This window comes from Lithobates pipiens, unplaced genomic scaffold, assembly GCF_037356315.1.
Source record: "Lithobates pipiens isolate NorthernLeopardFrog02 unplaced genomic scaffold, aLitPip1_a1.2 Scaffold_22, whole genome shotgun sequence".
Taxonomy (NCBI): Eukaryota; Metazoa; Chordata; class Amphibia; order Anura; family Ranidae; genus Lithobates; species Lithobates pipiens.
Genome location: NW_027507784.1, coordinates 160,420,287 through 160,447,704, shown reverse-complemented (window position 1 = coordinate 160,447,704; position 27,418 = coordinate 160,420,287). Strand labels below are relative to the sequence as shown.

Here is a 27,418-nt window from a genome sequence, read left to right as displayed (position 1 = left end):
CCACTCTGAAGAAACAGTTCAGGGCACTGGCATCGCAGATGTGTTGTCCACAGCCCCACAGCTAAATGATATTGAGTATCAACGTGATAGTGTGACTTGTAATGACCTGCAGAGGCTCACCAACACTGGTGCAGAAGGGATAAGTGTGAGACATGTGTCTGACAGCTCTCCAGGGGAGCAACAGGCCGTGATGATGAGTACCTCCAAGGAGGATGAGGTCTCTTCAAATGTCTCACCTTCTCAACCTGCAGTCGCTGAGCCCCTCCATGTCTTGGACAGGGTAGAAGACCCTAGAAAGTTCTGGTGTTTAGACATGGGATGTTTAGAGATGACCGAAACCTTACTGGAAATGCTAGAGTTGGTAAAAATGAACTTGCTGTATACTTGGGTATCTCGACCGCAGTTGGACCAGGTGGTGCTGCGTAGCACCAATGGGTGGAGCCAAGTGGTACAGGCAGTGCTGGGAAACCTTGACCAACAGTGGAATTGGTGGGACCAATGGTTACCCATTTGGCACAGGATCTCCAGATTCTCTGTGAGCGTACTTCTAGTTATTGATTGGTATGGAAGGCACGCGAGAGAACTGCTTGAGATATCAGAGGTCTCTCCGTCTGATGCGGTGACTAGAAACATCTCTGCTGGTGTGGTCCGAGGTGTGGCGGAGCAGTTGTCAGTAGAGGGCGCAGATACTGCCTTACCCGCTAGGCCTCATGAGAAAGAACGGCCCAGAATGGACTCGGCAGTAGCAGAGATGCTTTCTGTCACTGGCCCAGAGGTACAAGTTAAGGTGCCTGGAGACACTGTGGAAGAAAGTGTTAATATTGGTTGCCATAACAATGTAATGTGTATACCTGGAAAAAAATGGTTTATGCTTAGGTCAGGGTAGTTTGTTAGAACAGGTACCCATGGAGTGTTGGACAACGGGTGAGATGGAGCTGTGCTATGGTCCCGTCGGATGTAGTCCCTCCTCAGGTCTTCTTCTAACAAACACTGAATTGGAAAGCTGTGATCTGTTAAGAGTTCGTTCTGTAAACAATGATTTGGTTGCAGTGGGTACCAAGAGAAACTGTTTTAAACCTGAAATACCGATGGTGAAGGGTAAAATGGGTATTTGTAAGGTGAAAGGAGGGCTCAAGGAAGGCAGAGTTCCCCCAAGAAAAGTGAATAAGCCCAGGGACCCCAAAAGAAGAGGAAGGCTGAGTATAGGAAAATATAGGAACCTGTTAAGATCCAGGGGGGAATGTTCCTGGAAGCGCACCCGGAAAAAAGGTTGGGCCTACGTGGCTGACAGCCAGCACAGAGGTGTCCCAACCATCATGATGGGTTCTGGTGTTCCTCCCTCCGGATCGAAACAAAGGGGGGGGATATGTGACAGAGCGAGGCTCTGTCCCTATGAAATTGGAGGAAAACGAGACGCAGACACAGAGTTTGCATATCTCCAGCCCTGTGTCTGGGTCTTGATGTTAACGAGCAGGGTGTGTGCCCAGCTGCATATAAGCCATATAAATGAAGGGCTGTTGGTGTGGAAGGTGGAGGAGTGTGAACAGCTTGCTGCTGGCTGAAGAGTGGTTTGCCCTGTGGGAGACTGTAGTCCGTGTAAGGGACTGGGAAAGGCTGACAACCTTGAGAGTCAGGAAGACTAAGGAAGTCGGTGAGTCCAGGGGGCTGGAAAGAGTTGACAAATCTGTTGGGAGCAAGCAGAGGAACTGTTGACAATTGAGAGCCAGGTGGCTTGGTATGTTCATTTGTGTGCTGAATGAATTTAAACCCCTGCGTGGGATTACTGGATGAACTAAATATTTTTGTTTTCTTATAATAAACGTGGGCTACCAGGCCCTTAACCATAAAACGCCTGCCTGATGTAGACTAAAACGTGCATCTACCAATTGTGCTTAATCACCCCAACATTACAATATATATATATATATATATATATATATATATATATATACATTTGTGTTTCCACAAAATTGTGAACATGTGCAAAAATATATATAATATGCAAATATTGTGACAAAAAACAAAAAAATTTGAAAATATAAAAAACAGTCCTTTGTTATGAAACGATTCAATATATGTGTTCTAGATAGCATTCATCCATGCATGTGGTCTTGTATAGGTGTTGCTAAAACAATATTTATTTTTCATACATCATGGGACACAGAGTCAGGCTAATATTCATTACTTACTGGGCTATACTCTATCTCCAGGTGAATAGACACTGGTAGACCAAAGGTCTTCAGACAGGAAGTGATCCCCTATATAACCCCTCCCACACAGGAAGCACTTCAGTTTTTTTTTTACCAGCGTCTGCAAGGTGGATGGCACAGTTTGTTTGAGCTCTCTGAGCTCCAGGTCTCTAGTCCCACAAACGCTTCTTAAATGAATCAAGGGATTGACCGATTGGATCCATTTGAAAACAGGCTTTATATGCTTAGATAAATGGTACCCTAGCCTCGCAAAGAAGACTGACGATCCTGTGAGGTTTTACCTGTAATGCAGCCTCTGCACGCTGGACCCTGCAAAGTAGAATCCTGGACACCACAGCGCTAAGGCATTCCAGCAGGGTGCTGTACAGGTCCAAGGGAGTGGACCCTAAACATAAAAAGGGTACCCCGTCCTTGAAAGTCCTCAAGTGACAGGAACCTGCTATGAAGGGTGAAGATTGGACTCTTAGTTTCTAAGCTGCCCTGCGCCTGGACGGGAAAGTGAAACCCCTTTACTTATTATTGTGGGGTTTCCCAGTAATTGTAACAATCAGTCAAGCTAACTAGAGGCTGGACACCTGTGTTCAGTGAACAGAGGGAGGGGGGGGGGGGATAGGCTAGCTTGGGTGTTTGCAAAGTGTACCTTTTTTGGTTGTGTCTGGCTGTTTTTTACCAGTATGATGGTGCATGACGGTGCGCCATTTTTCCTTGGTTCACCAGGACACACGTACATTCCCAAGAGTGCCACTATGCACAGTTAGCAGTTTGTTTGGCGGCCATGGAGCACTTTGCCACTCATGTGCGGTACCCTTTTATCTGGGTGCACGAGGATTCACGTCATACAAGAATACAGCCATGCCCGCTTGCTGGGACCACACATGCACAGAACGTTCCGGCGCACACCCAGCTTATTTAAGCTGTGTAGGCCAAGCATGCGGTGCTTCCAGAAGAGGGTGTTTTAATACTACACCCAAGTACTCTCTTTGTGGCTGGTAAATGTCTTCATAAAAGAGGAGCAGGGCTAACACTACAGGGAAGGGCACACCAATGTCATCAGTTCCTGACGAACCTAGTTGAATCCCCAGTGTTGTATCCCTTGAAAGACCAGAGGCTCCTGGGCAATCTGATCTGCTATGCCTATCTGGTATTGTGCCTACAGTCAATACTGCTGAACTATCCTCAGCCCTAGCCTGTTTAGAGCACAGGATTGCTGGCATAATTGCCTCCATCCCACAGGGTATCAGGAAGCTTGAAAGATCCCCCTCCTGGGAGCCTCCTAGACTGCAGAGTAAAGCTCAGGACTCTGTGGAGGGCCTGGCAGATGAGACTGCTTCTGAGAAATCTGGACAAGAAGATATCTAGTTGATGTCTGCCTCTCAGTCACAGGGGCTTTTGATCCTGACTCTGACCGAAATGATTCATTCTGCCTTTAAGTTGCCTCTTGCAAAGATGACTGAGCCCCCCTGGTCCTCTTGGGATCCCTGAGGCTTCTTCAGGCCACACAGGCTTTCCCTCTACACTCCCTGTTGGAACAGGCTGTGCATGCTGATTGGGAACACCCTGACAGGATTTGTGTTCCTCCTAAGAGGTTTTCTCTTTTATATCTCATGGAGGAAAAGTTCATTAAAAAATGTAGCATGCCAGCAGTAGATGTAGCAGTTTCTTCCTTAAACAAGAACTTAACTTGTCCAGTAGGTAACGCACAGGGTTTGAAAGACCCTGTTGACAAGAAATTGGAGTCATTATTAAAGGCTTCCTTTTCTTTGGCCAGTTCAGCTATTCAGCCAGCTGTTGCAGCAATTGGTATCTGCCAGTCCATAAAGGATCAGGTCAAAAGGCCTAATAAGCCTAACCTAGAGGATTACCTGCCTGAAAGTAGATAGATATTTCTCGAGTACTATGTTTTGCTATTGACGTCTTAAAGCAGTGGTCATCAACCCTGTCCTCAGGGCCCACTAACAGGCCAGGTTTTATGTATTACCTTGGGGAGATGCAGACTAGAATACTGCAATCACTGAGCAGCAAATTATATCACCTGTGATGTATTTCAGTTGAAAACCTGGCCTGTTAGTGGGCCCTGAGGACAGGGTTGATGACCACTGTCTTAAAAGGATTCAATACAGCAGGTTTCTTGTTTGGCTCTCTCGTCTATACACAGACTCTTGTGGGTTAAGAACTGGTCAGCCAAGCTTCCTTGTAAAAAGTTATTGTCAGGTTTCCCTTTTTATGGGGAACGTTTATTTGATGATCATTTGGACAAATATATCCAAAAGATTTCTTCCTGTAAAAGGAAAGCACCAGACGTCCCTCATTTAAAACCTCAGGGACTGCTTTCTCCACTGTGTCAGCGTCAAGGCTGTTCTGCCGCCAACAGGGCACAAGGGTCAGGGGAAAGTCCCAGGGCCAGAAGAAGCCCTGGGTCCAACATTCTTCTAAACCCAGCACCAAGCCCTCCTTTTGAAGGGCACCCCCCACTCCATCGAGTGGGGGGGAGGCTGCTGCACTTTGCTGACATTTCAAGAACAATAATTCAGGATGATTGGGTTACCTCATTTACAGTATATCTCACAGTTACAAGCTGGAGTTGCCGGGGGTTCCCCTCAGAGGTTTTTAAGATCCAGCATTCCCTCAGATCCTCCAAAAATAAACATATTGCTTCAGGCACTATATCATCTAGTGCATCAAGGAGTGATTATAGAGGCTCCGTTATCCGAAAGGGGCACAGGGTTTTACTCAAACCTGTTTACTGTTCAGAAACAAAATGGGGACACGAGGCCCATTTTGTACCTACGATCCCTGAACAAGTATCTACTGATACAGTCCTTTTGGATGGAGTCAACCCACTCAGTAGTAGCCTCACTCCAGAGTGGAGACTTTCTAGCCTCCATCGATATAAAGGATGTGTATTTACACATACCTAACTTCCAGCCTTATCAGAGGTTCCTACGATTTGCAGTAAAGAAACGTCATTTTCAGTTTGTGGCTCTACCCTTCGGGCTGGCTACAGTTCCCTGGGTGTTCACAAAGGTCCTAGCGCCAGTACTGAGGTTTTTAAGAGCCCAAGGGATTCTAGTGCTTAGGTATCTGGACAACCTCCTACTTAGAGATCACTCATTACAGGCTCTAGAACAGAGCATAATATGCACAGTGCTGTATTTGAAAAGCTTAGGCTGGATCATAAATACCAAAAAGTCACCTTAGAAAACAGCTCAAAGTCTAAAGTATTTAGGTCTGATCCTAGATACAGTTCAAGGAAGAGTATTCTTGCTACCAGTAAGGATCTGTGCCCTGAACATCCAGGTGCATCAAACAAGGGGCACCAGACAACCCTCCATTTGGTTCTGTATGAGGCTTCTAGGGAGGATGGTATCCTCCTTCGAAGCAGTGCCTTATGCCCAGTTCCATTCCATTCCAGGCCTTTATAATAAGACATCTTGTTGGCCTGGTCGACCTATTGGCACTCAACATCAACAACAAGATAAAGCAATTTGTGTCCCAAACAAGGGATCCTCTAGCAATCGGAGAAGATGCTCTGATAGTTCTATGGAGACAGTACTCCCTGGTTTATGCTTTCCCTCTGATCCCTGTCCTTCCACATTTGTTGCACAGGATTCGGAAAGAGGAGGTCCCAGTCATTCTGATGGCAAGAGCCTGGCCCAGAAGGCCCTGGTTCCTGGAGATTGTGAGACCGACAATAGACGGTCCATGGGCGCTTCCACGTTGCCCTAATCTACTGTCTGGAGGGCCTATATTCCAACCCAATTTACAGTCTCTAAATTTGATGGCATGGCTATTGAAGCCAGGGAGTTAAAGGACCGTGGCATCTCGAGATCAGTACTGTCTACCCTAGTGAATGCTAGAAAAGTTGTCACTAGGAAAATTTATCATAAGGCCTGGAAGACTTATATTGCTTGGTGTGAAGCCAGAAAATGGCATCCTCAGAAATAAGTGATTGGGAGGATTCTCTCTTTTCTACAGATAGCTGTGGAAATAAAATTGGCTTTGAGTACAATCAGAGGTCAAGTTTCGGCCCTATCAGTATTCTTCCAAGGGCCTTTAGCCTCCCATTCACTGATCTGAACCTTTATGCAGGAGGCAACTCGCTAGCTTCCCCCCCCCCCCCCCCCCAATTAGGTCACCTGTGTGTCCTTGAGACTTTAACTTGGTGCTGTGTTACAGAAACAACCATTTGAACCTATCAAGGAAATTCCATTAGACTTGTCACGCAAGCTAGCCTTCCTGACCTCGGCTAGAAGAGTGTCGGAGTTGGTTCCCTGCCCTTTTGGGCAGAGAACCATACTTGTTCCTTCACAACAGAGTCATGTTATGATTTGTTCCATCCTTTTTGCCAAAGGTGGTGTTGGCCTTTCATTTTAATCAGGATATTATTTTGCATTCTTTTTTCTCTCAGCCTCGCTCGGCGGAAGAGAAATAACTGCATACATTGGACGTTGTCCAGGCAGTCAATGTTTATTTGTCTAGATCTGCAGAGATCCGAGGATCAGGCTCCTTTTTTGTTTTACCAAAAAGACCCAACAAGGGGCAGGCAGCTTCCATTGCCAATTGGGTCCATCAAACATAAAACTCCTCCCTTTAGGATGAGAGCTCATTCTACCAGGGGTGTAGGAACCTCCTGGGCTTTTTGCCATTGGGTATCTGTGGCTCAGATTTGTAAGGCTGCTACCTGGTCTTCAGTACATACATTCAGAAAATGTTATCAAGTGGATGTTCGAGCAGCTGAGGTTTCGGCTTTCGGCCACAGTGTACTGCGGGCTGCCGTATAAGTTCTGATGGCTATTGTTTGACAGGGTGTCTGCCTCCACTCAAGGCTATTGTGCTGGGATGTCCCAGTAGGTAATATTAGTTGCAAATAATTGAATAACTCTGGACGGCCACACTCCAAGATAAATTCTAATGCCTTTTATTCGTGAAGCAGAATCACACAAACGTGGGTCACAGCAAAGCAACAATAGCTAACGCGTGTCACACTACCAAGAATGCTTACTCATAGCTGAGCTATCTTGGAGTGCGGCCTTCCAGAGTTCTAAAGTTATTTGCAACAAGTATAAGCCGTGCCTGCACCTGGGTTTCTCCATTCCTGGAGGGGCTGTTTTCTTGGATTTGTGGACTTACCTGGAGCGGTGGTTCTCTCACACAGGTAATGAATATTAGCCTGACTCTGTGTCCAATGATGAAAAAGAAAATATGATTTTTTTCGTCATACTTACCTTTTCTTTAAGTACATTATGGGACACAGAGATCCCCCCCTCTTTTTTGAGGATTCAGTGCTTGCTACAAAACGGAAGGGCTTCCTGTGTGAGAGGGTTATATAGGAGATCACTTCCTGTCTGAAGACCTTTGGTCTACCAGTGTCCATTCACCTGAAGATGGAGTATAACACAGTAGGTAATGAATATTAGCCTCACTCTGTGTCCCATGATGTACTCAAAGAAAAGGATTTTACAGGTAAGTATGATGAAAAAATCATATTTTTCCAGTGCTCCACCACTAGTGCTGATTCATTTCACACTCACCAGAGCCCTAAGGTCCCCAGGACCAATCAAGCCTTTAGTGTTATTATGGCCCACAAACTGTTTCTTACTTAGATACTCCTCATGACCTCTGCCCGACCACTGTTATATTCATAAGTGGGTAAACATCAAGCCCCAGAAAGGAAGATAACACAATGGTCGTGCAACAGTTTATTCTAAAGTCCCTTTAAAACTCCCATCCCATACTTTATGCTCTTACATTAAAAAGTGCCCAGACCGGCACCAGCTTGACTTGTGTATCTTGGTACGTGAAACAAACCACCATCAGCTAATTCAAAACGCTCCCCTGCTTCTCTCACCCAAATTTGGCCTGCGTTCCATTGACAGATCGGATGTGACGTCACTTTGCCGTCCACGGATGTTTAGGCAGCAATCTGACTTCTATACATTTCACTATGATAGCGTCATCAGTAAATCCGATTGCCACCATTTTCCTGAAGACCTTATTCCTGCTTCTTGCTTGCTATTGGTCAGATGGAATCTCTCCCATACTGCCCAGGAAACATTTCAAAAACAAATTTCTGCCGAAAAAACAATACATAAATGGTGTACAAAACCTTTCTTAATCTCCCCTACTTGTTGTCGGATTCATTTTGTTATATCCCCCAAATAATGTGAGCCAGGCCAATCTCGCTCTTTACAGATTGCGGTATTACAAAAAAATTGTTCCAAAACATGTTATCTAATATATATAAAACTTTCCTTAAAGAATCTAATACATAGTCTTAATTTAAAACTTAATTAACTACACCATTTAATGCTCATCTATCAGGGACTACAATACTTCTCACCTAGTCAAAAACCCTATACGGCCATCTAGTATTCACAATGGGTATAACATACCCTCTATTTCAATTCCCCATTAGCTAATAACTAACAAGCTAAATATAACAAAATATATAAAATCATTTAGGAAACAGTTCTATATCCAAATTCAAACCCAAACGATTTAAAGTATTGAGACGATAGATCCACTGGGTTTCATTCTGGGAAATCTGTTTCCACATGTTATTCCCTATTACTTTTTTTGATGTCACCAAGTATTTGATATTAAGTGTATATATTCTTTTTCATGGTAACACTTGTAGAGGAAAAGTGCCTACCTTGAATGTTTGCTTTTTATTTTTTAGAGGTTTGTCATTGTTTCACAGGTGCACACAAATGTAAGGCTTGACCTGGCGGTTACTTACAACCTCATCTTTTATATTGTACCAAGAATTGTGCAATATATTACCGTAATGTGACCTAACATTACCTACCTATTAGGCCTTAAAGCCAGCTGCAGCATTCTCATTAGCAGGGATGTGTTCTGTTTGGATCCTAGTCTGAATGCACCTGAGCTATCCTGCTTGGAAGCTGTCACTGCACTCTGACAATCATAAGTGAGCAAGCCTTTCCCAGCCCCACAGCCGCACATATACTCACCCTAGTCTTGCCCACTTATGAATGGAGGGGCCCTGTCAAAAAGGCTATACAGGGTGCCCTGGGATTTCTAACAGCTGCCCTGACCACACCCTTTCCATGTCCACTCCACCAGCTAAGGATATAGTAGAATTAGTTTAGTAATGTCTTTTGCAGCAGGAGGGTGAGCAGGGTGACTGATGTAGAGACAGAGTGTAAGTTGGGCATCAACAGGTAACTTACTGTTAAGAAAGTTGGTCCTCTATGTCCTTCCAATTATGCCAGGACTATTTCTAGAAGGGTTGGGGCATCCTTAACCTGCAGATCTCCCTAATTGCAGAAAATAACTCAAGCTTTTATAGTAATCAGAATACATTTCTTGGACATTTAACTCTTTCATTGTTAGCAAGAGAAAAGGATTGTCATGGTGAACACATCAACAGGTTTTTTTTTTTTTTTTCTAGGTATTAGAGTGGTATAAGACTTTGACAAGCTTTTGTTTAAATCACCATCACAGTGCCTGTGGCAGTAGGCCCCTCCATTGTAGCATATTTTGCCAACATCTACAAAAAAATGTTTGTTTCATGTCTAGGAATGTGTTGTTGTTGTAGAGAGTATATGATATTAGGAACATTAAATAAGAATGTGTAGACTACAGGCACCCATGTATTACTAATAACCACCATAAGCATGTAACGGTATTTTTGTTACATATTTTAATACCGATGGACACTGGCTTTAAAATTCCCTGACTAAATATTTTTACTCAGCCAGCACAAAACCTAAAATAAAATAAAATAAAAATCCTGCTGACACTGCTGCTTGGCTGTCTACAATACACTTCCTCTACTGTGCTATGGAACTTTCGGCAGAACAGGAAGTGCACTTTCACACCCATCCGATGGAGACACACAAAGCTAAGGTAAGTGACCTTGGACCTTTTCCTTTTTTTCTACATCCCAGAAGACCTGTTTCCATCCTTTCCAGATCATCCTGCCAGACTTCCATCTGTCAAACCTCTTCAATTAACATTTAAACACACATCTCTATGTCCCAAAACAAACACAATCTGTATGCTGAATTCATTTTTTTTTTTTTTGTAATATGCTACAACAAAAATAATTCCCAGTGTCATTCCTAGAATCAGTTAACTAGTGTGTTTTTCAGTTATTGTTTCTTTCCTAGAAATGCAGAAATAGCTCTTTAACCACTTTCAGACCGGACCATTTTGCTGGTCAAAGACCAGACCACTTTTTGCGATTCGGCACTGCGTCCCTTTAACTGACAATTGCGCGGTCGTGTGACGTGACTCCCGAACAAAATTGATATCCTTTTTTTCCCACAAATAGAGCTTTTTTTTGGTGCTATTTGATCACCCCTGCGGTTCTTATTTTTTGCGCTATAAACAAAAATAGAGCGACAATTTTGAAAAAAAAAACATTATTTTTTACTTTTTGTTATAATAAATATCCCCCAAAAATATATAAAAAAAACATTTTTTTCCCTCAGTTTAGGCCGATACGTATTCTTCTACATAATTTTGGTAAAAAAAATCGCAATAAGTGATTATTGATTGGTTTGGGCAAAAGTTATAGCGTTTACAAAATAGGGATAGTTTTATAGCATTTTTATTAATAATTTTTTGTTATTTTTTTTTTTACTAGTAATGGCGGCGATCAGCGATTTTTTTATTGTGACTGCGACATTGTGGGGGACCCATCGGACATTTTTGACACATTTTTGGGACCATTGTCATTTATACAGTAATCACTGCTATATAAATGCAGTGATTCCTGTGTAAATGACACTGGCAGTGAAAGGGTTAACCAGTGGGTGGCAGTGTAGGGGTTAAGTGTTCCTAGGGGTGTGTTACTAACTGTGGGGGGGGTTGGGCTTTCATTTAGTGAACACTGATCTCTGCTCCAATCACATGGAGCAGAGATCAGCGTCACTAGTTGCTAGGCAGAATGGAGAAATGCTGTTTACACGGCATTTCCTCCATTCAGCCGTCCCGTGAGACGATCGCGGGTATGCCCGCGGCGATCGAGTCCGCGGGTCCCGCGACCGGACTCACGGGGGTCCCGACCAGCGCGGGAGCGCGCCGCCGGCGGTGCACTCCCGATGGCAGGGTGGCATTGAAGATTGGACGTACATGTACGCCAATATGCCTGCCCGTGCCATTCTGTCGACGTACATCGTCGTGCTCTGGTCGGGAAGTGGTTAAGGAATGGGGTCAAGAACTTATAGACGTCTATCATCGTTACATGTTGTCAACATGATGTATCCAATAAGCTTTGATATACTCTCCATGCTACATGTTTCTGTTCATGCTCACACTGGTTACAACCAGCCTGCCAGAATCATTTCCAATTATCAAAAGCGGCTGCTATAGCCGCTAGCAATAATCACTGTCTTCTCCACTTGCCCCCTGCCAGGAGAAGACAATTGCTGATTCCCCTGTCAGCACTGTCTGTGTTGATGGGGGAATCGTACAAATTTCTTTCCTGCAGCCCGTGTAGCCCTGTTGTAGGAAAGAAATTTGCGCTGTGTATGGCCGGCCTTACTTTGAGTCAGTATTTGTTTGGCCGGGGTTCATAGCCAGACTATCTAAAGAATGTTTACATTTAAAGTCAGTAGGAACTTGACAGCAACTGTAAGGCTCCATGCACACTAGAAATTTTTTTTAAAAGCTAAAAAAATGCTGAAAAAAAATTCAAATAATAGCTTGTTTTGGTAGTGTTTTAGGAGTGTTTAGTGCCCTGTACACACAGTCGGGCTTTCCGTTGGAAAATGTACGATTGCACTGTGTTGTTGGAAAGTCCGATCATGTGTAGGCTCCATCTGACTTTTTCAGTCGGAATTTCCAACACACAAAGTTTGGGAGCAGGATCTAAAATTTTCCGACAACAAAAACTGATCGTTTAAATTCCGATTGTGTGTAGACAATTCTGACGGACTAAGTGCCACGCATGCTCAGAATAAATTACGAGATGAAAGCTATTGGCTACCGCCTTTTTTATAGTCCCGTCGTATGTGTTGTACGTCACCGCGTTCTAAACTATCAGATTTTCCAACAACTTTGTGTGACTGTGTGTATGCAAGACAAGTTTGGGCCAAAATCCATTGGAATGTCGGACCGTGTGTATGGGGCATAAGAACGTTTAGGAGCATTAGCATTTTTATTTTGCAGTAAATGGAAAAAAAAAGCTCAAACAATGTTATTAGTAGCGTTTAGGAGCATTTTTGCTAGACAACCTCCCCAAGAAACGCTACAAAAACAATTTTTTTTCCTGCTCCTATATACTGAAGCTCACTAATAGCCTAAAATAGTGTGCATGGGCACATAAGATAACACTAGTTAGCTTCTAGGAGAAGAAAAAAAATGCTAAAGATGCTAATAACAGCTTCTAGGAGCTTAAAAACGCTAGTGTGCATGAAGCCTAATTGTGCTCGAAGAGTTGCTACTACTTTCTATTAATGAGGTGACCTGAAAGTGGTTCTCAACTCCTGTCCTCAGGACCCACTAACAGGCCACGTTTGCTAGATAACTGAAATACATCTGCTAGTGGGCCCTGGGAACAGGAGTTGAGAACCGCTGCTCTAAGGGCTGTACACACATGCAGTGATGTACTAACTGTATTTGAAACCCTCCCTCTACACTACAAAAAAACCTTTGGTAAAAATCATGAAATTAATAGACATAATGTGTGCTAATTTAGTGACATATCAGCAATGCTTAATCCAGGAGTACTGCAATCCCAAGCTGTGCAATGAAGTCTCCCAAGAGGGCAGGTTTAGGACAGTCTGGGCTCATATGAAGTGGATAAAATGATGAATTGAAAGAAGATGGCCATCATACAACCTGGAAGACTGGTAACTCTAGTGGTGGAAAGGAGTTAATGCAGGGGGGGCAGTTCCAGATTGAAAATGTGTATTACAATAAAAACTGCTGTTATTTTTTCTATTCTTGAACCATTTTATTGGTTTTGCACGTTAATTGTTTAAAGGACTTGACTCTCTCCTTTCTTGCTTTACCTTTTACGCTGGGTTCACTTTGGAATATTAGGTAAGAATGGTGGTGGGATGGGCCTGCCAGGAAAAAAAAAATTAAGATCATAAATAAACCAGACTCGCAATCACCGGAAGACATACAGATATTTGGAGCAACAGTAAAATGTGTTACATGACTCCAGTTGTTTTTTTTTGCAAGATTGCATTGTCCTATAGTTTGTATCCTCCACTGGTTGGAAACTTGGGCTCAGTTTATTGTGTTTTTTCTGTTCTTTAATAATTTGAAGTGACCCTGTTTCCTTCATGAAAACAACATCATAGGCAGGCTGCAACAGAAGATACTTACCTGTAGGCAGCGTGTCAAATCTTCCCTTTCTCTAGGAGATATCGGCCACATAGCTAACTATTTGCAGGAATGCCAGATAATGTGTTTTCTGATGCCTGTTGTAAAACTTCATGCCGGCTGCTACAGAATTGTGGTGTAGCGGTTGCTACATGAGGCTAGTATCTCCTCAGAAAAAGGAAGGCTTGAATTCCCACCCACTGAACAGGTGAATATTGATCATTTCAGCCTGCTCTTGACCAGTATTTTTCACCTCATATTGAGGTTGCAAATGTCTACCGACTTATATTTTCTGTCACTGGCTCAAGATAAACATGCAGATCATAATCTACAGTGCCTTGCGAAAGTATTCGGCCCCCTTGAATTTTTCAACCTTTTGCCACATTTCAGGCTTCAAACATAAAGATATAAAATTTTAATTTTTTGTGAAGAATCACCAACAAGTGGGACACAATTGTGAAGTGGAACGAAATCTATTGGATTTTTGAAACTTTTTTAACTAATAAAAAAATGAAAAGTGGGGCATGCAAAATTATTCGGCCCCCTTGCGTTAATACTTTGTAGAGCCACCTTTTGCTGCGATTACAGCTGCAAGTCGCTTGGGGTATGTCTCTATCAGTTTTGCACATCGAGAGACTGAAATTCTTGCCCATTTTTCCTTGCAAAACAGCTCGAGCTCAGTGAGGTTGGATGGAGAGCGTTAGTGAACAGCAGTTTTCAGCTCTTTCCACAGATTCTCGATTGGATTCAGGTCTGGACTTTGACTTGGCCATTCTAACACCTGGATACGTTTATTTGTGAACCATTCCTTTGTAGATTTTGCTGTATGTTTGGGATTATTGTCTTGTTGGAAGATAAATCTCCGTCCCAGTTTCAGGTCTTTTGCAGACTCCAACAGGTTTTCATCCAGAATGGTCCTGTATTTGGCTGCATCCATCTTCCCCTCAATTTTAACCATCTTCCCTGTCCCTGCTGAAGAAAAGCAGGCCCAAACCATGATGCTGCCACCACCATGTTTGACAGTGGGGATGGTGTGTTGAGGGTGATGAGCTGTGTTGCTTTTACGCCAAACATATCGTTTTGCATTGTGGGCAAAAAGTTAGATTTTGGTTTCATCTGACCAGAGCACCTTCTTCCACACGTTTGGTGTGTCTCCCAGGTGGCTTGTGGCAAACTTTAGACGAGACTTTTTATGGATATCTTTGAGAAATGGCTTTCTTCTTGCCACTCTTCCATAAAGGCCAGATTTGTGCAGTGTACGACTGATTGTTGTCCTATGGACAGACTCTCCCACCTCAGCTGTAGTTCTCTGCAGTTCATTCAGAGTGATCATGGGCCTCTTGGCTGCATCTCTGATCAGTCTTCTCCTTGTCTGAGGTAAAAGTTTAGAGGGACGGCCAGGTCTTGGTAGATTTGCAGTGGTCTGATACTCCTTCCATTTCAAAATGATCGCTTGCACAGTGCTCCTTGGGATGTTTAAAGCTTGGGAAATCTTTTTGTATCCAAATCCGGCTTTAAACTTTTCCACAACAGTATTACGGACCTGCCTGGTGTGTTCCTTGGTCTTCATGATGCTCTCTGCGCTTTCAACAGAACCCTGAGACTATCACAGAGCAGGGACATTTATACAGAGACTTGATTACACACAGGTGGATTCTATTTATCACCATCAGTCATTTAGGACAACATTGGATAATTCAGAGATCCTCGCTGAACTTCTGGAGTGAGTTTGCTGCACTGAAAGTAAAGGGGCCGAATAATTTTGCACGCACCACTTTTCAGTTTTTTATTTGCTAAAAAAGTTTAAATTATCCAATAGATTTCGTTCCACTTCACAATTGTGTCCCACTTGTTGGTGAGTCTTCACAAAAAATTAAAATTTTATATCTTTATGTTTGAAGCCTGAAATGTGGCAAAAGGTTGAAAAGTTCAAGGGGGCCGAATACTTTCGCAAGGCACTGTACATGGTTGTTCCAAGTCAGGATTTCAAATTCAGTGACTTAGAAAGTACAGGAGCCATTGGTGAAAACTGGGTCTCTTACTTTCAGGTGAAGTCAGCATTGGCAGCCTCCATTCTAAAGCCTAGTACACACGATAAGATTATCAGAGGAATGATCGTCTGCTCTTTTTTGCATGCTAGTCTCCATATCGAAAACAAATACTGTAGGTTACTAAGTGTAAAAATTCTCATACGACATAATAAAAACTTGTAAGTGATGTATTTGTATTGTATTTTTGGACGAAAAACTGTACTGATTAAATCAAAATCGTACGAGCAGGTATCGTACGAGAAACATTTTCATGTCTGTCCCTTCAGAAAATTTTGGATGAAAGCTGTGTACTAACAATCAGACTATCATACAATGTCTTCAGAAGCGTTATTTTTTTGTATGATATTCTGATCATGTTTACGAGGCTTTACTCAAGACAGGTTTTTTTCAGGCCCTGTTTGGACCATTGAGCTGTGGAAATAGGCATGGTAACACACGTTACATGCTGTGGTGCATTAGGCTGTCTTCTAAAATGAATGAGCTGCCAATTCATGTTGAGGCACAACATAATGCACTACAGTGGACTTCCAAAATGTATATATTTTGTCTTTTAAGTTGGCATAGCCAATGGTAAGAAGCCAGAGAGCTGTACACCGTTAAAATAGGCCTACAGTTAGTACATTTAAAAGACCAATTGGCTGTGTAATGTTGAACTATACCCCTCTTGTATAGGCATTCTCATTGTAAAAAAATGTCTGCGCTCTCTACATTTTTTTTTATTTATTTTTTTTGTCTGTGACCTTATTCTTCTTCAGCCTACCTCATGTAAGCAACAATGTAACCTTTATATAACTTTAATTACAATGAGAGAGATTAATTTTGATAGAAAAACATCTGTGTATTCAAAAGCTTGTAGCTGCTGTTACAGCGGCTCTGACATTTTTTTCCCTTTTATTTAGTGTATGTTAACTGATACTGAGCAACTGAAGATCACTTTTTTTTAATCATTCTCATATGATTGAAAGATTAAACAGATTCTTGACCTGAGAGGAACCTTGACAACAAAAGGATTCTTTTCAGTGGAATGTTCTTGCAAGATGAATTCCAAGGATTGCTTTAAGCATCCTGCGCCAGACATATACACCGAGGTCTATTGTGTGTGTGTAGTCTGATGCAAAGGCTGTGTTGTATACACAAAAGTTTACCATATTTGCACTTGACCTTATAAAAAAATAAAAGCATCTCATAATGAAAGGTGTATTGTAGAAGTGTGTGTTGGGATACAGTTGTGCAGATAATTAAGGTCTTCGTTTAAAAAAATAAGCGATACTTGTATACTAAATCATGTTAACATTACCTATTCAAGACTAGAGAGAATTCTGACTGTATACAATAACAAAATAAAATTCTATATATTCTTAACTGAATAAAAAAGTGTCCTGTTTGGCAAGTTAAAACATTGACATTCTGTCGTAAGTGGCTCACCACTGTTTCTTCCAGTTGCTTATAAGTAGGGATGAGCCGAACACCCTCCGGTTTGGTTCGCACCAGAACATACCGAACAGGCAAAACATTTTGGCAGAACACACAAACACGGTTAAAGTCTATGGGACATGAACATGAATAATCAAATATGCTCCTTTTAAAGGCTTATATGCAAGTTATTGTTATAAAAAGTGTTTGTGGACCCGGGTCCTGCCACAATGCAAACATTTTTTTTTTTTAAACAAACTCTTTTTCGGGAGCAGTGATTTTTTTAATGCTTAAAGTGAAACAATAGAAATGAAATATTCCTTTAAATATCATGCCTGGGGGTTGTCTATAGTATGCCTGTAAAGAGGCATGTTTTTCCCGCATTTAAAACAGTACCACAGCAAAATGACAGTTCTAAAGGAAAAATTGTAATTTAAAACTGATCGCGGCTGTAATGAATTGTCGGGTTTCAGCAATATAGATGAAACTCGTTGAAAATAAGAGCATTGGATCCACCACCCCCCCCCAGTCCATTACCAGGCCCTTTGGGTATGGTATGGAAATTAACAGGAACCCTGCACCAAATTTAAAAAAAAGATAGCTTAGGGGTCCCCCCAAAATCCATACCAAACCCTTCAGTTCTGGTATGGATTTTAAGGGGAACCCTGTGGCAAAATGTAAAATAAAATGGCGTAGGGGTCCCCCAAAACCCATACCAGACCCTTATCCAAGCATGCAACTTGGCAGGCCACAAGAAAAGAGGGGGGACGAGAGAGCGTCTCAACAAAGGAAGGGTGCTTTGGGGAAGCCCCCCGAAGCACCTTGTTCCCATGTATATGGGGACAAGGGCCTCATCCCCGCAACCCTTGCCCGGTGGATGTAGGGGGTATGTGGGCGGGGGCTTATCGGAATCTGGAAGCCCCCTTTAACAAGGAGACCCCCAGATCCCAGCCCCCCGTGTGAAATGGTAACGGGGTACAAATGTACCCCTACCATTTCGCAAAAAAAGTGTCAAAATGTTAAAAACGACAAGACACAGCTTGGGGACAAGCCCTTTATTAAAAAATAAAAATGTCCCATGATGTTCATTCATCTTATATCGCTCTGCAGACGTACCGAAAAAGAAAAAAAATCCACCATGATCATCCTCTATGGGAGACTCCCGCCATGTGGCACTTCTTCGCTGATGACAGTTCGTATATAACTGAGGGTGGGGCCACCCAGTGACGTCCCAGGTGACCTCTGCCCCCACTGATGCCACAGGGACTTTTCCATGGCTTCCCTGTGGCGTCAGAGGGGCGGGTCACCTATTTATGTAACCGGGTGGCCCCGCCCTCAGTTATATAAGAACTGTCATCAGCAAAAAAGCGATGCACGCGGCGGGAGCCTCCCATAGAGGAGGATCTTACATCACTTACGTACAGATTACAATACTGTATATACTCAATTATAAGCTGAGTTCTTCAGCCTGTTTTTTAGGCTGAACCCCTCCCCCCCCTCGGCTTATACTCGAGTGAGGGTGCCCATCTGCACCTGTACCTTTCATTACTAAATTAAGTCTCCCGCTGTGTCATGCCCATTTCCAGCTGTACATTAAATTACTAAAACAGCGGGTTTCTCCCGCTGTGTCATGCCCATCTGCAGCTGTACATTTGATTACTAAAACTGTCTCCCTCTGTGTCATGTAGGCTGTTCGGCGGCCATCCATTGTAACAAAGCCCCGCCTCCTCCTCGTCCGTGATAGAGGAACATTGATACAATGCTGGGAAACTGTATCAGTGTTCCGTCTATCATGGACAAGAAGGAGGCGGAGCTTTGTTACAATGGATGGCCGCCGAACAGACTGACACCCCCTGTTTTAGTGATCAAAGGTACGGCTGAAGATGGGCACAATGAGGCTGCAGATGGGCAAATTTTTACTAAGTAGCTGCTGCATTTTCCCACCCTAGGCTTATACTCAAGTCAATAAGTTTTTCCAGTTTTTTGTGGTAAAATTAGGTGCTGCGGCTTATATTTGGGTCGGCCTATACTCAAGTATATACAGTAAATAGAACAGGACCTAGTACAGAGCCTTGTGGTACACCACTACATACAGAACCTTAAAAATACAAAAAACAGAAAAATCTTTATCTGAGGTGTAGTTTATGCTGCATGCATTATTAAGGCTTTTATGCATACTACATAAATCCATCCTATTGCTAGCTTAGCAACTGAAGGAAGCTAGACACCTTCCTTTGGAAGCCACCTGCATCCGAGCAACAGAAGGATGCTAGGCATCAGAAACATGTGTCATTCTTAGTCCGTCAGTCTAGTATACTGATGAACGTATTGTCCGCTGAAACCCACAAACGCTGAGAAAGTCCGCTGGAGCCCACACACGATCGAATTGTCCAGTGAAATGCGTTTCGGCGGACTAAGTACGCCGTACAATTTGATCGTGTGTACGCGGCATTAGAAGAAAAAAAAAACAGGATCAAACTCCACCTATAAGTAATATCTCACTTTTGGATGGAATGGCCCTTAAAAGAACACGTTTTCTAAAACATATCTGCTTGCTTTAGTTATTGTTTAATTAGAGTGTTATTATGTTGAATGAACTACCATGCCAGACATACAGTATATGCATCTATGATTTGATAAATGTGATTGCCTATCAAAGACAGCCACTATTTAAAATAAAAGTTATTTATTCGGTCTTGTGGAATAGTCCATTGAGTAAACAACAACCATTGAGAGAGCCAACAAATCAGTAAGTGGTATGCCAATAAATGTTGCCATGCCTGCATGTTGTCTTGAAATAGTATGTAATTTTGTGGAGATTCCCCCCTAAGGACATGCCTACAAAACAACTTCTCTTGCTCGGAAAGAACTGGGTAGGAATTCTAACCTTTATGTAGTTTTAATATCACTTTCCCAGGCAGCTTGTTTCAGTTTGTCTGAATAAGATGCCGTGCTGTTGAAGCACACTAGAACTGGTATATTAGGAAGGGAATTAATGCGTTAGACAAATATTGGCCAGGATATTAGGTATTATATCCTTCCGTGCCTTAGGTCTTATTAGGTCTTATTAGGTCTAATGCTCTCAAATCACCCCCAATGACCAGTGACAGTATTAAGAGCAGATTGCCATTTCCTGCAATTTGCTAGTCTAATTAATTTAATGTACTATTACATTAATTTATATTTGTATCTGGTCTTGTATGGTGCAAGCATAATTTGATGATAGATGCCAACCATTTGTATTTTTTATGAACATTGTAGGTATGGATAGATTCCTATGGCATAACATATACCAGCTGCACAGTGTAATGCTGGTCATTCATGTAACAACAAAATACTGATCACGGAATCAGTTTTTCCACATGGTGTTTAAATCAAAAACAATAATTTAGTACAACACAAAGAAAAGATCGATTTGATAGATTTGATTTGCATTTCCTCTATGACTGATTGTTTTTTCTTTGATGTAAGCAAACATTTTTTGATCCAGTTGTTGTAAAACCATTTACCAAACTCCCATATAAGCATTTAACGTGTTTAATGTAATTTAAAAAGTAATTTTCAATATTTTTATATCTGTACTGTCTATTAAATTATTACATGGTGATCCTGCCATTAGGGTCCTTTTTATAGGCACTTCTTGTTACAACACTCCCAAATGTGCTCCTGTGTTATCACTATGTCACATGGACTTTCAACAGAGACTAAAAGTGGCTATTTTAACTCACATTATGCTGGCTTGGTCCACTGTTGTCTCCATCAGGAAGCCTTCTCTGAGAAATGCCTTGGTGCACATGCATGTAGGAAGGAAGTGGCTGCAAAGAGGCTACAGGAGATTAGTAGTACTGAGGTTCAACAAAGAATGGAAAAGGGTTATAACAAGTATCGTATTTAAAGAGTAACTCCACTTTTGTGGGAGGAAAAATAGCAAAAAAAATAAAATAATATAACATATACAACTGTGGCACACGTCATATTGTAATTGGATGTAATTAAAAATTACCTTTCCTTTTCAATCTGCAGTGTTGCCATTTTCTGTAAAATGTAATGCTGTGCTGGGAGTGTTGTGTACACACAATTTTATGCTTATATGATTGGTTTTCACAGAAGTCTGCTCTAAGAAAAAAGTTAAATTTCTGGCATCCCCTGCAACAAAAAAGTTATTTTTGGTGAGATACTCCCAATGAGGGGTGTACTCACATTTGTGAGATACTGTGTGTGTGTGTGTATATATATATATATATATATATATATATATATATATATATATAATATAAATCATTTTCCTCATTAGAGCCCTGCAAGTACAGCAGCTGATTGATAATTATGAAACCACTCCCATTAGACTTACTTTCCAACTTCCCCTCCCGCTGTTTGTAATAGCATTCAAGCTGCTCGTAAGCCGCTCTGATTTCTATTACAAGAGAGCTGTCCGCCGGCTCTAAAAAATGATACAGGGGATTCCTGCAGCAGCAGGGAGAATGGGATTGACTAGGGAAGGAGAGAGATAGGTGTTCATACTTAGTATGAACACAATCTGTCTCCTCTCCCCTGAGAGAACCGGGATTTGCATGCACTCGCACCAGCTCTGGGTACACACAGGAGATGCAGCTGCAGCCATCATTCCAATACACCCCTAAAAAATGCCACACCCCTTGTTTGCCTCGTGGTAAATACACCCCTGGTATCAAGACTGTGCTCCCACCCTCAAATTGCAGCAGTATGCTGCAGAAAATGCCACTACATTATTTTGTGGCATTGCTCTCAGTAACATTTAGGATCCACCATTCGACAGGCAAAGAAGAGAAACCAACAGACCTTCCCAAATAAATCTGTAAAAATTAGTATAGATTATTTCCTTTAAACAGAGGCAGGGAGGCCCCAATTGGTGGAGGGGATCAATGGCACTTTTAAGTCTACAGTTGGGCTTTAAATTGGTTAGAACCATTATTTTTCTTTGTGTGCCTCTGAGAACACTGTATAGTGGTACACACATACCTATCACACATTTCTTCCCTTTTGAAAATAGCCAGTCATCAGAGTACAATAGCAGAATTGTAGAGGTAATTCTTCAGGGCAACAGAGGATGAGTTATAGTTACTTCTTTTTTGAGAAACAAATTATATATATATATATATATATATATATATATATATATATATATATATATATATATATATACTGTATATACGGTAATTAGGCCAATAGATGTTTCTTGTTCTGTACATGCAGCTGTAAATGAATACACAATTCTCTTCATCAGGCTCGATCATCTGTAGTATCATAGGTAATTGAATAACAATGTATGTTCATCCATGAAAAAGGTTAATAGTTACTTTATTTTTTTCCCCCCAGGATAAACTCAAAGCATCAAGAAATACGTGAAAAGCAGGCAAAAGTGTTATTTGACCTCAATGCAAGTCATGCTATGGAGGATGATGAAATGGATCCTAATTATGCCAAGATAAACCACTTTAAGGAGGCACCTCCAGGCCATAGCTCCCATAGGCCCTATTCCCCTACAGTGCCTAGGGCTTATAACTACACAAGGGACCCACTAGCTCCTGCTTCAGAAAGGGATCAAGTCCAAGACCTTTATGCTACAATAAACAAGAAGCAGCAGGCACAGGAAACGGATGACAGGTAATAACCGCTACCAAACACATCTGATCACTTGGTCCTTGAAGGCTCCATGCTCATTAAATGAAGTTGTATGAAAAATTGCATATGATTACACTTTACCTTTTATCCCTGCTGTGAGGAATCATGCCGTTTCAATTAGCCTGGGGGAAGATAGCATTTGTATCCTGGATCTAAGCTTTGCTCACAAGACTGATTACCCTTCTATGTCTTCGCTGTAGCCAAGTAGGGAGGAAGCAGCAGTGTTTAAGCCATGTGCCTATTTAAAATGGGTTAATGATTGTGAAAGCAGTCAAAAAAAAAAACCAAGCCTAAGCAATCACTGCTGAAAAAAATGATAAATTCCTGTTGCTTTGTGACAGAATAACTTTCTATCTTGTGCTCCTCACCCGGAAGTTGCTGTGTTACTATATATTGATCCAGGACACAAAATGGACATGACCAGGGCATTTGAATCTCTGTAATATTTTTTATCAATGCATGTGTGTTTGGCTTGGACAGACATACTGTGTATTTTCATTTCTTCCTTTTGTGGAATTCGAAGTGGGCTACAAACTACCGCATGTTGTATTTTTATCTAACCATTAAGGTTATGAATGTTTTCAGAGAACGTATAATAAAGACAACTGTGTTGTGGAAAAGACATTCAATTTATTCACTGCCGCTGGATTGATTAGCTGCTTTTTGAATATTATCCCGCTAAGCACCCAGCCATTTGTGGATATTTATAAGCCGCCAACAAAAGCCTTGATTTTTCGTCATGATAAAAAAAGACTGTGCTGGTTACAAAGCAAAACAAATCACACTTTATACCTGCGGCTTCTGAAAATCTATCTTTTTTTATTCTTGAGGGCATTCCATGTATAGTATTTGCTTGTTGTAAACTCCTCCATAAATATCTAGATAAAAACATGATAGTATTTAAAGGAGAACTCAACAAAGCTGCACTCTGCATCTCTTGGAGTGACAAGTGTAATCTGTAAATTGTATTTACTTTTGTCCTTCACTGGAAATGTGCCAGAGAAATATCTGCTTTCTCTACAGTCACAGTCTACAAATTTCAATCCTAGAGCTATTGTTTGATGTAGTTATCCCCATGGAATTCATCTCCATAAAATTCGGAAGCCAACTAATTCAGTTCAAACAATGAAGATTGGCAAGGAGTGTGCTGTCAACAACTGTCCTGTAGGGGGAGCAAGTTTTTCTCTGCAGCAGTTCCAGCAGAGGATACAAGGAGGACAAGTATGACTTAGGCCGCGTACACACGGGCGGACTGTTCGCCCAACCTTGTCCGCTGAACAGTGTTTGGGCGGACAGTCCGCTCGTGTGTGGGCTTTCAGCGGACAGTTTCAGCGGACAGTTGGACGGACAAAGTCTTTCGGAAATTCCGAAAAACTGTCCGCTGAAACTGTGTTTGAGCGAACAGTCCGCCCGTGTGTGGGCTTGTCCGCTGTACTTTCGAAATGAGCGGACTGTTCCCGCTCGGAAAGTCCGCCCATTTCGAGCGCGTGTACAGGTAGGCGGGGCCCGCGAAGGAGACGTCGCGGGCTCCGCCGCCTGGAATGGGCTTAAAGGGGAACCCCAACGCCGAAAAAAATCGGAGTGGGGGTTCCCCCAAAGTCCACACCAGACCCTTGTCCAAGCACGCTACCCGGCCGGCCAGGAAAGGGGGGCGAGCGAGCGCGCCCCCCCTCCTGAGCCGTACCAGGCCGCGTGCCCTCAACATGGGGGGTGCCTTGGGGAAGGGGGGGCCGCGCGGCCCCCCCACCCCAAAGCACCTTGTCCCCATGTTGATGAGGACAAGGGCCTCTTCCCGACAACCCTGGCCGTTGGTTGTCGGGGTCTGCGGGCGGGGGGCTTATCGGAATCCGGGAGCCCCCTTTAAGAAGGGGGCCCCCGGATACCGGCCCCCCACCCTATGTGAATGAGTATGGGGTACAATGTACCCCTACCCATTCACCTGTGAAATAAAGTACCAAAAAAAACACAACACAGGGGGAAAAAATATTTTATTGCACAGCTCCGGGGGTCTTCCGTCTTCGGGGGTCTTCTCGCCGGACTCCTCCGCTATCTGTGTGTAGCTCTTTTACTAGCGGAGGAGTCCGGCTTTCTTCCTCCCCGCCGCCGGCCTCTTCTCCCGACTTCGGGGGTCTTGTCCCCCTCTTCGGTTCTTCTGCCGGGCCACCGCGCCTTCTTGTAGCTCTTTTACAGGCGGTGGCCCGGTCTTCTGTTGCCGCTGTCGTCGTCGTCGCCGCCGCCGCCGCCGCCGCCTTCCGTTCTTGTTCTTCTTCTTGTTCTTCTTCTTCTTCTCCTGGAGATGTTGACTCGACGATCTCTCCGGCCGGAATGCCAGAGCCGCGCTGTGCGGTCACTTATATAGTGACAATGGGGCGGTGTCACATGGTATATGTCACATGGGTTGGTCACATGGTGACCCCGCCCCCTTACGATGTCATAGTCCCCATGTGACATCAACCCATGTGATCAACCCATGTGACATATACCATGTGACACCGCCCCATTGTCACTATATAAGTGGCAGCGGAGCGTGTCCCTGGCATTCCGGCCGGAGAGATCGTCGAGTCAACATCTCCAGGAGAAGAAGAAGAAGAACAAGAAGAAGAACAAGAACGGAAGGCGGCGGCGGCGGCGACGACGACAGCGGCGACAGAAGACCGGGCCACCGCCTGTAAAAGAGCTACAAGAAGGCGCGGTGGCCCGGCAGAAGAACCGAAGAGGGGGACAAGACCCCCGAAGTCGGGAGAAGAGGCCGGCGGCGGGGAGGAAGAAAGCCGGACTCCTCCGCTAGTAAAAGAGCTACACACAGATAGCGGAGGAGTCCGGCGAGAAGACCCCCGAAGACGGAAGACCCCCGGAGCTGTGCAATAAAATATTTTTTCCCCCTGTGTTGTGTTTTTTTTGGTACTTTATTTCACAGGTGAATGGGTAGGGGTACATTGTACCCCATACTCATTCACATAGGGTGGGGGGCCGGTATCCGGGGGCCCCCTTCTTAAAGGGGGCTCCCGTATTCCGATAAGCCCCCCGCCCGCAGACCCCGACAACCAACGGCCAGGGTTGTCGGGAAGAGGCCCTTGTCCTCATCAACATGGGGACAAGGTGCTTTGGGGTGGGTGGGCCGCGCGGCCCCCCCTTCCCCAAGGCACCCCCCATGTTGAGGGCACGCGGCCTGGTACGGCTCAGGAGGGGGGGCGCGCTCGCTCGCCCCCCTTTCCTGGCCGGCCGGGTAGCGTGCTCGGACAAGGGTCTGGTGTGGACTTTGGGGGAACCCCCACGCCGATTTTTTTCGGCGTTGGGGTTCCCCTTTAAGCCCATTCCAGGCGGCGGAGCCCGCAACGTCTCCTTCGCGGGCCCCGCCTACCTGTACACGCGCTCGAAATGGGCGGATTTGCCTCCTCCTTACGTGGGCGAGTCCGTTCATTTCAAAAGTTGAGCGAACTGTTTGCCCAACCTTGTTCGTCAAACAGTCCGCTCGTGTGTGGGCAAGTCCGCTCATGCAAATTTTGAGCGGACTGTTTGCCGAAACTGTTTGACGAACAAGGTTGGGCAAACAGTCCGCGCGTGTGTACGCGGCCTTACAAAATACACTTACCTCCTCCATGCAGGCAACACGTGTGAAGTTCTTCAGAAAAAGCACTGATTAAAGGTTGGATTTGGAAAAACAATAAAGAGTGCTTAATTCATTTTTTTCCTCCTGCCATATTGTTATTAGTGTTATTTATTAATATAGTATAAATTTAGATTTTCAGGCAAGCAACTTGCCCTAATTATCATAGATATTTGTCAGTAATGTCTCAAATGAATCACAATTGGGATAACTGTGTACAGAATTATTTTTTAGGATTGTATTGTTCTATTTTGGCCTCAGGTTTGGTTTCTAGATTCATATGCCACTTAATGGCATTCAAAAACTTGGAATGATGGCCCCATTTTTATAGCCAGTATAAGCTTTAGTGTTTGCTATGTGATCTGTATGTATACTGTGAAATACAATGATAGGCCAGTCCTTTGGTTTACCAAATAGTGTATGAGGGGAGCAGGAAATATATCCACCCACAACATTAACTTTATTTTAACTTTAAATACATTAAGGCTGCTTCGTATGATCATTTATTACTAATACAATTTACTGACATCATTTCCTTAAATCTGCCATTGTTTGCAATGGCCATCTAATGACTAAACCCTAATTCTACTGACTTTCTAATTTGATTCTAACTTACATTGGTCAAGGATTGCTTCAGGTACTAATGGAATTAATTCCTCTATATTATTTAAAAGTCAATCTAAAATTGTAGATGAGCTAAGTATTAAGGTGCATGCATGCGCACATACTTTGTTCAAGACTCTAACCCCATCTTTTGCCACTCTCCAGTGTTGATTAGTGAGCTTATATCTACTACTCATAAGCGCTTTTACACTGACATTAGAATAATACAGCATGATACATTAGGTACTTTAGCAAATAGAGAACTAGGAGGTTTGTTCAGCAAGGCAATCGAATACAAACATTTGGTGCAAAAGGGCTGTAACAAAGAACACCTGATCAGAATTCACATTGCCGTTATGAGATGACTTAAGATCATTTGGAGCTTGTGACTACTTAACTACGCACATTACGATTGCTAATTTCACTGCCTTGTTGAATACACTAATTGATTAAAATTCTTATAAGATTTAGGTCCCTAGATGAGATCTTTGTAGTGGACGCAAACTTTTCATAGCTTGAATTTGTAGTTATAGGAATTAGGTAATCAGTTCATTAGGAACAGTAGTGGT

At 43.1% G+C, this 27,418-nt stretch overlaps 1 protein-coding gene across 2 annotated transcripts in view; it reads left to right on the top strand.

Annotated features, from left to right (window-relative positions):
- The window catches only part of PARD3B (par-3 family cell polarity regulator beta), a 2,156,380-nt gene that overhangs the window by 1,284,365 nt on the left and 844,597 nt on the right, over positions 1-27,418 (top strand). For both annotated transcript variants that reach the window (XM_077448525.1, XM_077448526.1), the window contains exon 20: positions 22,334-22,621. In XM_077448525.1, the coding sequence (XP_077304651.1) occupies positions 22,334-22,621 (288 nt within the window). The remainder of the gene's footprint in view (positions 1-22,333; positions 22,622-27,418) is intronic.